The 13,903-nt window shown below is 36.2% G+C and overlaps 1 protein-coding gene across 3 annotated transcripts in view; it reads right to left on the bottom strand.

The window, feature by feature from the left end:
- Positions 1-13,903, bottom strand: part of GPC5 (glypican 5) — a 1,166,213-nt gene that overhangs the window by 560,502 nt on the left and 591,808 nt on the right. For all 3 annotated transcript variants that reach the window (XM_074378413.1, XM_074378414.1, XM_074378412.1), the window contains exon 7: positions 891-1,047. In XM_074378413.1, the coding sequence (XP_074234514.1) occupies positions 891-1,047 (157 nt within the window). The remainder of the gene's footprint in view (positions 1-890; positions 1,048-13,903) is intronic.

Below are 13,903 nucleotides of genomic sequence, written 5' to 3'. Positions count from 1 at the left end.
GAGCCCTTTGTGATTTAGAGGGAGACCGACCATCAGGCCAGTCTCCAGGTAGGGCTGCACAGGCATGACCTAAAGTAAATGAACAGTTGACAGCTGCTCTGGGTACATTAACGTTCACACTTCTCCCTCAGTTGATAACTTTGGTAGTTTTGCCCCTGTCGGCAGATACACGTACAAATCAATGAAGCATCCATACTCCTCAATTTGTACTATGAAGACAAGGGAAGGAAATTCATTTGGTGATTTTTGTTGTTGTTGTCATTTGGCAGTTCTGTCATTTGTGATAGTGACCAGTCTTGCAATACGAGAAATGGTTCCCAAACCCATGCATTCAAAACAATGTGAACGATTGGTGAGAATTTTTTTCTGAAGAACCAATTCATAAGAGTTACAACCAAGTCGTTTCTCACCATAACTAACCATATATTTAACCAATTTCTTCACAATTTGACCATGACGAAAACCAAATGAAATCAAGTATCTTTTACATAATGGCATGATAATATAATAAACTTGAAGAACTTTAATATTAAGTAGAACTCACCCATTCTGATTTCACATTATTTACCAACAGACATTTAATTTACACCAAACTAGCTATTTCATGCCCTCTGATTATCCCACTTAATCAATTCTCAGAATGGATTCTTGTTCGCTAATTTTTCACAGAAAAAAAAAGTCATTTCTATTGAAAGTCATTAGTTAAAAATAAACCAAAACCCCAAGAATGCATGTCCTGAAAAACCAAAAATAGGTTTATTTTTATTTCCAATTCCTCTTGCATGTCTCTGAATTCACTATCATTACTTCTTTATATTGATAATAATAATTTTCCTTAATTATATTTCAAAATCACTCCTTTAGAAGTAGTGTTGGAATCATACACTTACAGTCTGTGATTTTTAGTGTCCTCTTGACTTCTCCACTTCCCGATCCCCCGCAACCATCTTCATCATCACAGTCCCCGCTGAGCTGTTCATCCACGCCGCCGCCACTGCCCGTGTGAAGTTCCCACTTGTTGGGTTTGGGTGACCTACCCTGTAACAACTAAATATGGACACCAAAAGCATTAACAGCAAATTCAAATCATCTAAGGATACTATTCAAAAACACGTAGAAATTAGAATCATGTTCTTACGTGGATCAGTATTTTGGTATAGGTACCTTACCAAATCAAGTGTGCATGAAAGCTACAAACTACTGAAATAATAATAAATAATGGGCAAGATCTTAGAGCTATAAAGAGCTATGATCTACACTCTAGCTCTGCGATACAGCTTTGGAAAGCAAATAAAACCAGATCTTCTTGCTCATGGATACTTTGGTGAGTGAATTCTTGGTTTCTGAATACACAACATTTGAACAGCGTAAATCAAACTCCAATACAACACAACTCCCTCTACAGTGTATAGGCTGATGATATTGTACTGTTTTGTAAACCAACAGTCCAAAATTTCTCAAAAAGAAGAATACTATTCTTCCAGAAATGATTCAGTCAAAAGACTAGAATTTTGGACACATACATTTATAGTTTTATATAAACGTTCTTGGATGAAATACATAGTCCAACGTATATGGCACAGAACTGAACCTTGGAGCAAAAGACTTAAGTTCTACTTTCATTTCTACAAATCACTTAAGATATTTCACCAACTTCTGCTTCTTGGTTCTCGAGTAGTTCATTTACTTTTATGAGCAAAATAGACGAAATAGCCATTTTCCCCTAAGGCACGGGAATGCTGGTAATATTTTTGAATAATATTGGAAATGCTTGAACTCCTTTTCAAAAAGGTGATGTTATGAATAATAGAATATTTCACTTAAAGCTAAGACTGAGTAAAATGATCCAATATGCAACAGTTACCCCTCTAAGGCAGTTTTGAAGGACACATGACCAAGCATGATTTTCAGAGTGCTTTATGAAAGTATTCGGGTTGTTATTTCTAAGAGATTGCCTTGATAACGGTATTGATTAGCTGACAATAGTAAAATGCACACCTCGAGGACAGCATTTTACACTGAAAAACACAGAGCAAAATATCCTCAGTACATGCAAGACAAACATGCTTAGCATTTAAAGAACACTAACATTAAGCAACTGGACTTTGACAATTGACAAATTTTCAAAATTAAAAATGAAATTAGGTCACGAATTCTGAAACATTGTACTTCCTTAAAATTTTATTTTTCCTAACGAAAATGAAATGTGAAAACAATTTGGCAATAATTTTAAAATTCTGATCAGAATTTACTTCTACTGATCAGTATTTGACACCAAGTGTCAATCGGTGTCAAATTTTAAAGGAAGGGTTCTTTCATGGTCAACTGAATTTGGGCTTAAGTTAAGCAAAGCTTCCTTGTGTTTAATGCATTGATATGGATGCTACTTCCTGTAAGGGGGTATGGCACTGGGGAAATACAGATATGTAACAGAACGCATCAAAATTCAAAAATCTGACAAAGAAAAGGAAAAATAAATGGCATTATTTTAAAAAGAAAACAAAATGTTTTATAAGATTTTTAATAGTACCAATTATCATTTGTTATTTAGCATAATCATAAAGGGCTTGGACTCAGAGGTCCAACATACTTAGATTTAAACCCTGATTCTGATATACATTAACCATGAGACATTGGACATTGGGCAAATTCACTCTTTCATGCCTAAAACAGCAACAATATTATACCTGGGTCGTTGTTCGTATTATGAGAAAAATTTATATAAAGTACCCAGCATGGTGTTGGTACATTAAAAATGAATATAATTTGATAATTATTATCTTTATTATTATATATTCTATTGTAATAGTGCTTAAGTACTCAGAACACATTACTTGAAAAATTATTTGATAAATAATTCAATTACATGATTTAGATAAAAATTTTCTGAAGTATTATCTAACAAGTACAATAAAAGCCAAGCTCTTTGATGAGATATTACTCCTTTTCCCCTGACACTTTCCCCCAAATTTTCCCATTTCAACTTTATTTCTCCTTTACTTTTCTGAGTATTCTTCCAGTATTTTTCTGGGACTTTGATCAGAACAAGAGGGAGTCTTATGAACAGCACCAACAATATTTGAGTCATGAAGATCCAACCCAATGAATTTCAACTCAAAAATGCAAACAGGAATATAGCACATGTGAAACAAAACTTACTGTTTTAGGTAACTGATTTTGGTTGAAACTGATTAAATGCATTAATGATCAGCGTATGACTTATTTATTTGTAGAGTGACTGGTGAAAATAATAGATGACACTGGGGAAAAAATAATTATTTTAAAAAATTAAAATATTTACTACACTTCTCTTCTCTATTACTTCAGTGACACTCCAAGAAACATCTAAGGCACATGCACTCCCATTTTTAAGAAATAAAACTATACAAAATCATATTTTAATTTAAACTATCTTTGGTGGACAGAATTGTAAAATGGGCCTCAAGATACCTCATTTTGTTTTGTTTTGTTTTTATTGAAGTATAGTCAGTTACAGTGTGTTAATTTCTTATGTACAGCATAATGTTCCGGTCATACATATACATACATATATTCGTTTTCATACTCTTTTTCCAAACATTATTATAAGATATTGAATATAGCTCCCTGTGCTATACAGAAGAAGTTTGTTTTTTGTCTATTTATGTATGTAGTAGTTAATATTTGCAAACCTCAAACTCCCAATTTATCCCTTCCCACTCCCCTTCCCCCTGATAACCGTAAGTTTACCACATCTGTGAGTCAAGACACCTCATTCTGATCCCTGGGACTGTGAATATGTCCCTGTCACATTCACTGCACTACATGCAAAATGAATTTCACCAATCAAATAAAGGTTATGAACCAGTTGACTTTGTGTTCATTGAAAGGGAGAATATCTGAGTGGATCTAATGTAATTACTTGTATTTTTTTAAAGGCAGACTTTTTTCTAGCTATGAGCAGAGGAAGTCAAAGAGATCGGAAGCTTGTGGTGGAGGGAGGACTGGAGGTCAGGCTGCTGCCCCTGAGAGTGTGAACTTGGACCGGTGACATGAAACGGAACCCCTGGCGGCCTCTAGAAGCGAACAGGGATCTACCTTATAGCCAACGAAGAATTGGGCCCTCAGTCCTAGAACTGGATTCTACTAACAATCTAGATGATCCTGGAAGAGTAGTCTACCCCATGGCCCCCGAACCGAGTCAAGCGTGGCTGACAAATTGACTTCAGCCTTGTAAGACTCAGCCAAGAACCCTGAATAGCAAGCCCACTGGAACTCCTGACCTGTGAAACTCTGAGTTAATAAGTGGATGTTATTTGAAACTACAAATTGGGTGGTTATTGAGTATGCAGCAAGAGAAAGCAAATCACTCTCTAACCCCCAAACGGGCCACATTTACTTCTTGGCAGTCTTTCTGTTTAGTCTCTTTTGACCCCATTGCTTATTCCTCAGAACAAGTGGGCAACATTCCCATAATTCACTACCCTACTGAGAAGACAGTATCCTTAGAAAGAAGCAATCAGGTTTTTCTTTTTCTCTACTTTTCAGTTTCTCTGCCGCTGTACAATCCTTCTCACTGTTTTCCAAGTCTCCAAGGGACATGATTGCTCTTTCCTATGATCAACTGATCCAAAGGTATCCATGATTCCATCTGACCTGTGCATCCAGGTCCCCAGTAATCCCATCTCTCTGTAGTAGAGTCAGTATCTCCATCTCCTCTGCATGGAGATTCTGCCTTGTAGGGTCTTTTTCTTAATTCTCAATCATCATACATCCACAAAAGTTCATTTTCATCCTCACAATTATGATAAAGCTTAATTTGTGAAAGTTCCCAATAAACGTCTCTCTTTTTTTTTTTGAGGGGGAGGTAATTAGGTTTATTTAATTAATTTATTTAATGGAGGTACTGGGGATTGACCCCAGCACCTCGTGCGTGCTAAGCAAGCACTCTACCAGTTGAGCTATACCCTCCCCTCCAATAATAAATTTCTAATCAACAAAACAATGAGCCTTTCAGAGTAAGGCCTTTATTCAAAATCCCACTTCTTTTGGAATAAAATGATTCTGATTTCCTTTTAGTTTCATCATCTTTCTCTTTACACTTTCAAGACAATAAAAATAAATGTTTCGGTTAATCATGTAAATCTGCTGTTCTTTCTTTCTAGTCTCTCTCTGGGAACCCATCCTAACAGATTGTGCTCTCACCTGTATACAAATTACACTCAAATCCTTATTTGCAGCCCTGGTTACTCTTTAGTTCACCACCCAGCAGCAATTGGTTATAAAAATGCCCTTTAGTACTTTGTATCTTAAAATAGAACTTTTTATTCCACTGCTCATGTATCATTACAACTCCCCTCACCCCTCATTGGAAGGGACTTGTCTCTTCTGTCGAGTTCCACCAAATTACTTTCCTCAGATCAGTACTTTGCCATGTCATTTCTCTGCCTTAGTGATTTTTGTGACTCTTTACTATCAGAACCCACTGGTTTTCCACATGTATCTAGCAGAGAAACATCAGTCTAGATAGATGAGTCACAGAAAGAGATCCGGTGGTAAAATGTTTGGCAACTTCATACCGTGGCCCCTTCCTGACGTCTGTAAACGGAAAGCTCGTGGGGAATCTGATAGTAAGCAGTCTTGTTTAGTTGAAATTCAACCCACAGTTTCCAAATCAACATAAGCAAATTAGCCCCTCCCCTCCTGCAATAACCATTGACATGGTTTTGGAAATGAGCCTAGAAAAGAAGTTCAAATTTAGCCTCCAGTCAAGGTCCCAGAAAATATACCTTTTTTAAAAAACAATTATATCTAAAACAGTCCCCTTGCCCCTAGCATCCAAATCCCACCATGCAGCAGTTTGTTTTTCTCACAGAAATTGGGTGAAGGTATATGTTTATAACTGTGTTTATGCTTGTTTTATATTCTCCTCTTTATCGTTATTATCACTGTAAACAGTAGGACCCGGTATCAGTAACCTACTTCTGTCTTTGAAGGAGGGCACCCATATGGGAGTGAAAATGTCTGCCTTCATTCTCATGCTTCCTTTGGCTCTGAGTTTGTCCAAATGTAAAGATGGCATTTTGATCACTTGAACCTACTCCCTTGTCATGGAGGGTGGAAAGTCGATCACTACATACATATTTATAGAACAATTATGACAGAGGAAAGGGCATGATTTTGAGTCCCAGCCACACATTAATTGTGTGCCTTTAAGCAAATCACTTAAGTCCATTAAAGCTCATGTTATTGTATTGAATAATAATGCAAGGAAAAGCACTTTACATACTATAAAGCACCATGATCATGTACAGGGTTCTGTGCCAGACACTGCATCCATAAAATTAAGAAGCCTACAAAGTCAGGGCAGAGCGAAAAAAAATCTGTAGCACAGGGAACTATATTCAGTATCTTGTAGTAACTTCTGGTTAAAAAGAATATGAAAATCAATATATGTATGTTCCTATATGACTGAAGCATTATGCTGTACACCAGAAATTGACAGAACATTGCAAATTGACTATACTTCAATTAAAATATATATATATATTAAAAAAATTCAACAACTTTTAGGGTGTTCCTTTCTTCCTCAATGCCATGCAGTTTGTGCAGTCAGCTGATTAGCTGAAAATAGTCAGTTTTGATGACTGATGCTTCCGGCTTATGTTTAATTGGTTTAGGAAGCTCATTAGGGATGCTATCTTGGAGGATGAGTTTGGTGGGTAGAATATCTGATGACTCTAAGGCAAATGTATTTCTTTCAGCTGTGAATTAATCTCTCAATAGACTCAATTTGCTTTTTTACTAACTGTCTGGCAACATCCCATCATTGCAACAGCCTTTCAAACACTTACAATAAAATCTGGCAATAGATGCCTCACATATGCATGTTTGCTCTGAAAGAGAAACACATTCATCACATTCAACAATCTCCAAACGTGAGTACAATGGAATGTGCCTCAAAATCCAATATATAGTCTCTAAAATATTCCTTTCATTCTTTTACAAGCATTTACGCAGAAATACATGAAGTAAATATGTGTTTAGAACATCTGAGTCATCAGATATGTCCCTCTAGTCATCTGTTCAAACATAGACACTGTAAAAGCTGCTGTTTTACAATTTTGTATAATGGATGGACTATATACGTTGGTGAAAATTAAAATATTGACAGAAAAATTTCAAACCAGAAAAATGAAGGTGTAGAAAAAAATTATACTTTCATTTCATCATTAATAAAATAAAGAATACATTTTACATATATACCAAAAAAATTTCTCTGTGTATAAATACATGCAAATATATACCTACATATGAATTTAATTTTATTATAAAGCAATTCATGTCTGTACTTTCGTACGCTTTAAGTGAAACCTATAAAAAATGTATGGGAAACAGGAAAATAACAGAAGCTTATTACATTTTAAAATTGGAATTCTGATTCAAAATTCCTTATGATGTATTTTTTAAATTTACATCTATAACATATTTCAAATATGACCTTTAGGGGAAAAAAAAACCTCTTTATATAACATGCTGTCATTATTTTTTTTTTTTTTTTGCAATTTAACTTCCGTTTCCTCAAACCTCCAGTTCTGCTCCCATCTGTACCCCAACCCATCCCACTCTATTTTCACCTTCACTTATACTTTTTCATCTTTTACATATTTTTCTTATATCCAACTTTCTCACTCTATCTCTTTCAAATTTAGAAAATATTTTATCCACATAAACTAAACACCACAAATCTCCAGAGTATATTAAAGATTATATTTTCAAAAGCAGTTAAACCTTTATAGACTAGTCTACCTAAAAAGCCAAACATATTTTATAATATGTCATGTTACTTTTAGTTGACCAGACACAGAAGTCATTTCTGTAGGATATCTTGCCAGTGTTTGCTTTCAGTTTGAGCTTTCTGATCTCAGCTTCTGTTGCGCCAGTAATTTGAAAGGTCACTGTTCTGTGACATTTGGTTTATGCAATGCAGTCTGGCAATTTATAAAAGTCTTGTGATTTTGAGAATAGAATACTGAACTTAGAAAAGGCTTCACTTTACATTCACTCTCTGTCCTCTTAAACTGCAAATAAGTCATTTGTTCTTTTTTCCCCTAAAAAATTCTGTCTCCCTTCCACCATGGCTGATCCTTACCTCCAATTCAAAACGTGGCCAGTTCCATTTTCTGAACTGCCATAACAAAAGTGACCAGATTAGTTTCTAATTAATGTGTGTCCTAGTCCAAACTTTATACTGGATGTCACAAGAGAGTTAAAACTAAAAGCTGGTGAGTTAAGTGCTAGCATCGATTGGAAACAGGGATATAACCTTAAATAGGACTGAGGAAAATTGTTGGATCCAAAGAGTAAGTGTGGATGCCAAACATCATTGTTTCTCAAATGGCTCTTGTGAAACCTCTATGTTAAAACACTCTAAGGTCTTGAAAAGAATTGGTGAAAAAGCCAAAAAAAGAAAGAAAGAAAAAACAACACATAAAACACAAAACTTTCTTACAAGACAACCCCACAGTTACTGTTGAGGACGGTAAACAACAAAATATCCAGTCTAAGTGAGCTGGATGGGTACAGAAGAGTGATAATGGGAGAAGAGGAAGAAACAAGGATGCTGGGGAGTAAGTGATGTATAAGGACCCTGAAGCTAGAGAAGAAGAGAAGGAGGGGAGAAGAAAAGTGGAGGTTATAAGTAAATTAAAAATCCATAGCATGTTTAATGGAACAACTGGATGTGCAATGCACAATTCTCAGAATCAAACATTTTATTATGGGGGGCAAGACGTATAAAAATGATGGGGCTTTGGAAAATTTTTTTTAAAGTGCAAATTATTTTCTCAATGCCATTGTCTTACTTCAAAGCTAATTGATCAATTTTCTAATTCATCATCACATATTCACCAACATGTACACACACATACACACACACACACACAAATTACATACATGTGATGTTACAATATACACATTGTCTTGCCAATATTATAGGACAGAAACCATCACTGAGGTTTCCAGCTGACCCGGGTCCATCTATGATTGACATTAAAGGGCATTCTACACAAGAATGATCAGATATTAAATAATTCTATTATTTTGCACTTCTTAGGTGCAGAATAAATATATAGTGTTCATGGTGTGGTTCATCATTGTGAAGTCATTTTTTAAAAACATGTCAAAAGGCTGTATCTCTTTAACAAGGTCTTCCTGTGCGTGGGGAATATTTAAACAGCCACTAATGACAGACTCACACGCAAATTTGCCCAAATATACAGTTACTTGTGCCCTGAGTTACTTCAGGAAACTGCCTCTGCCTGGTATGGGTGTCCCAGCAATCAAAAGTGCAAGTAACTCATCACTGAGATCATATTTAATTATTTGCCTCGTTACCCATGTCACCTTCCTGGCATTTCAGGGCCCAGCAAGCAAATTTCCAAAATCAAGGATAGAACAAAACTGAACATCCACTGCTCCTGAAGAAAGTAATCCAAAACACAGACGCACTGATGGAAGCTGACTTCTGGACCGCTCAGTGTCACCTGACGCTTAAGGCTTCATTTCACCACCCTCTGTGGAAGCGAGGGGGACCCGCATCATCAAGGTAGTCTCCCATGCATTTCCTGGTTAATAATGCAGACAGTGTTAATTTTACACGTGCTAACTAAGCGAGTGGTTTTCTCCCCTCAACTCCCCTGCTAAACATTCCCTCAGCTGGTTCAGTCATAAAGAACAGAACTGTCAGAATTAGCATCTCAGTTACCTGCTCCGACAGGAAGACCATGTGATTTTCACATGTTATACAAGAATTAGCACTTTCTATCATTAACCTAGATTCCCCCTTACCATTTATTTTTATTATCTCAATGTGTTCTAACAGACTTCTACAGATTCTAACAGACTACAAGTTTTATGTCATGTGTTACAATCATTGTGCTTTAATCATTGAGCTGCATAAGACTGATGTCATATAAAGACAGAACAGAGAAAGCAAGAAAGCAAGAATGAAAGAATGAAAGAAAGGAGAAGAAAGAAAAAAGAAAGAGGAAGAAAGGAAAAAGAAAGAGGAAGAAAGGGAAAGAAAGAAAAAGGAAGAAGGAAAGAAAGAGAAAGAAAGAAAAAGAGAGACAGGGAGGGAGGGAAGGAGGGAGGGATAAAAATGTTAATCATGACACATTGCCAATGTAAGGACTCCCTGATTAGAAAAGATTGTTATTTTTTAATTCATCACAATTTCCATTGCCTTTTTCAAAGAACTGTGAAGGACTGCAAATTCATTTAAAACCTGGTTTTGGCAACTAATCTAGACTTTCTCAGTGGCCGGCTGGGCAGAATTCATTCTCAAATGCTCTATCAAAACATTCTAGGAAAGATTCCCCTGAAGCTGCCCAGTCTGCTAAAGGTTTACTTCCAAAAGGAGCTCGTTCGGAGCCCATGCAGTATGACACCCTTGTGCCCGCCAGATGGTGACAGGAATTACATCTTCACCAATGTCGTTCTGGTTTTCACCTTTGCAATGAAATGCCCTTAGTCTAGCTTTCTTTACATAAACTATAAAAATATGGACTAAGATATGCCAAAAGAGGACTAAAGGAATGAGATTTTACTAAATATTCTAGGAATAATTTGAGGACAATGGGTAAAATTTAAGGCTGTAGTTGTCTTGAGGAAGGTGTAGGTGGACGTTTGACTAGGATTCTAGGCCAAATTCCTATTACAGGTGAGACTGAGCCTAAACGTTTCGGCTGACAAACTGAGGAGGGTGAAAGTTTTTAACTGTTTTACATAGCTCTGAAATTTCCAATTCTAACATGTTTCAAGCCATTTTAGCATTTGGTTTAGAAACAGATATTACACCATCAAGGCTTACCGCAGCCCTCATTGAGACTCATTTCAGTTCTATTCCTGCATTCCTTTTTCTGCTAGATTTAATTTTTTTAAAAAATATATAGTATATATTTCTTATGAGTTCAATTGTGTTCCTGCCAAAATATACGCTGAAGCCCTAAACCCCTGGGACTTCAGAATCTGACCTTATTGGAAATAGGGTTTTGACCAAGGTAATCAAGGTAAAATGAGATCATTTGGCCTAATCCAGTATGATTGGTGTCCTTTAGAAACAGGGAAATCTGAACACACAGACAGACATGTACAGAGTGACGTCTATGTGGAGACAGAAGAGAATTCCATATGAAGGTGGAAGACTGGCCCGAGGCATCTACAAGCCAAAGAAAACCAGTGATTGCCAGCAAACCACCAGAAGCTAGGAGGGAGGCATGTCAAGTTCACCGTCACAGCCCTCGGAAGGAACCAGTCTTGCTGAGTTCTGGATTTCACACTTCTCGCCTCTAGAATTGTGACATGATAAATTTTTGTTTTAAGGCACCATGTCTGTGGTGGTACCTTGATACAGTAGTCCTAACAAACGAATACAGAGTTACACACTAAAAAGGACACACATCATAAATGTCCAACTTCCAGGAATTTTTCAGCACTCAGCCATGTGACCACCATCATCACAACAGAGAACCCAGCATCCCAGAAGCCTCCTTTATGCCTCAGCCATTTTCTTCTCCCAAAGACAATACAACTTTGACTTGCTCCACCATGGCTTCACTTTTTCTGAGGAATTTATATGAACATAAGCATGCCTGCAACACTACAGAAGTAGCAGTAGTTCATTATTTTTAATTGCTTTATTTTTTCTACTGTATTAGTGAAGCATAACTTGACTTTTCATTCTTCTGGTGGTGGAGAATCCTAGTTTCCTGTGTCTGGACATAAAACAAAATCTTGCTATGAAAATCTTTGAACTGTCTTTTTGTATAAAAGTATCACATCTGTTGGTTATATATCTAAATGTGGAATCGTTAGAGGGAGATATCTGTTATATCGAACTAGCTTTATTTGTTATATATTCTCCTCCTTCTTAATACTAATGTGTAATTTACTCATAATAGAGTGTAAAGGTCTTACATATACAGCTCAGTGAGTTTTCCCATTGGTCCACACACACACAAAATACAACTCAGATTAAAAATACGTTGTATCGCAAGCACCCCGGAAATCTTGTTGTCATCACAGTAACTGCATTCAAAAGATGACGCCTGTCCTGACCTCCATTCACCTGGATTCATTGTGCCTGGTAATTAACTCCATAGAAACGGTATCATGCAGTATATAACCTCTTGCATTTGGCTGTTTTTATTCAACATTATGTTTTAAACATTCGTCATACTCTCAAGTGTACAAATAATTCATTGTTTATTATTGTGTAGGGGAGGAAAAATATCATTTCCTTTGAAGTCCTCAGTGGGAGCCCCTGTAACAAACGACAGATTAACAACAGAAAAGCGTATAAATTTTTAAAATATGAGCTTTACATGACACAGGAGCCTTCGTTACGAAGAAGCGTTTAAACCTGAGCGTTTTAATACTAGGTTTGATGAAGAGTGGAAAATAGTGAGAAAATGTGTAGGACAAAAAAGGAAATGAGGTTAAGTGTGGGAAACTGGGAAAAATAGCAAGGTTTGGGCATTCAGATTCTCCCCGGCAGCCCTCGTCCTCAGAGAGAAGGATGCTCCTTTCCTGCACCTCTCCCAGCAGGGTTTTATGACCTGCTTCAGGGCAAGGTCAGAAATCCTTCCTGCCACCTGCCCTTTCTCAAATTTCTTTATACCTTATTTTGGGTAGTGTATCCTGAATCCCATCCATTGCAATATAGCTGTCACTTTTTATGAATAAGCAGCAATCGATTGATTGATTTCAGTGTTATTGGCCAATTCATTTGCTTCCAATTTGGGGCTGTGATAAATAATACTAATCAGATATCCTTGTGCATGTCTTTTGATGGACTGAATCATTCCTACATCTTGAGTATACACCCAAGAGTGGAATTGTTGGGTCATAGGGCATATACATACTTAGCGTTAGTAGATGTTCCCAAACAGCTTCTCAACATAGTGGTTCAGATTTACACTCCAACCAGCAATATACGAGAGTTGCTCTTACCCCACAACTTCTGCAACACTCAGTATTACTGGTCATTTTAATTTTAGGTATTTTGTGGGGGTGCAGTGGTATTTTCGTGTTATTTTAATTTACATTTTACCAATGATTAATTATTTTCATACAATTTGGGGGGGGGTTGGTATCCTCTAATGTAAAGTGACTTTTCAAGTCATTTGCCCATGGGAAAAAAATAGACCATCTATATTTTCCTAATGGATGTCTAGTTATTTACAAATTTTGGATATGACACCTGTTTTTATATTGTACTGTCTTTTATTATTTTTATTTCCCCTTTCTTTCCATTTTTAGATGACTCATTTATTTTTTAAGCTTGTAAGAATACTCATTATACCTCTTTGAATATTTGAATATTTTTTATTTATAATACTATAGACTTACTGTACCTTAAATAGTACTCTTACCACTTCTCCAACAATGAAAACACTTTAGAACAGTTAAACATTATTTAGCTACTGCCATTCTTCATTGTCATGTAATTTATTTTGACATATATAATAAATTCTAAAAGACACAGTTTAATTACATTTACCCCCTATTTCTCACGTCTATTTCATGGTAAGTGTTTCCTGTAAGTTCCTTTTGTTTTAATACTTTTGTCAGATTTTGGCATCAATATTTGCTGCCTTCCCACAACAAACTGGGAAGTGTTCTTTCTTTTGCATGTATTTTCTGAAAGCACTTGTGTAAGATTCATCTTATTTACTACTTAAGTTTTTGGAAGAATTTACCAGAAAATCCATCTGTCCTTGGATGTTTGTGTGTGACAAATGTGTTGATTACAGGAACAGTTTCTATAAAAGATACAGAGCTCATTCAGATTCTCACATTTACTTTTGTGCCAATATTTTAAGTTTGTTTTTTCAGTGAACTCCATTGTACTTTCCTCTAG

The sequence above is a fragment of the Camelus bactrianus genome, chromosome 14 (genome assembly GCF_048773025.1).
Source record: "Camelus bactrianus isolate YW-2024 breed Bactrian camel chromosome 14, ASM4877302v1, whole genome shotgun sequence".
Taxonomy (NCBI): Eukaryota; Metazoa; Chordata; class Mammalia; order Artiodactyla; family Camelidae; genus Camelus; species Camelus bactrianus.
The sequence above is the reverse complement of the archived record's forward strand: the minus strand, read 5'-3'. Positions and strand labels throughout refer to the sequence as shown.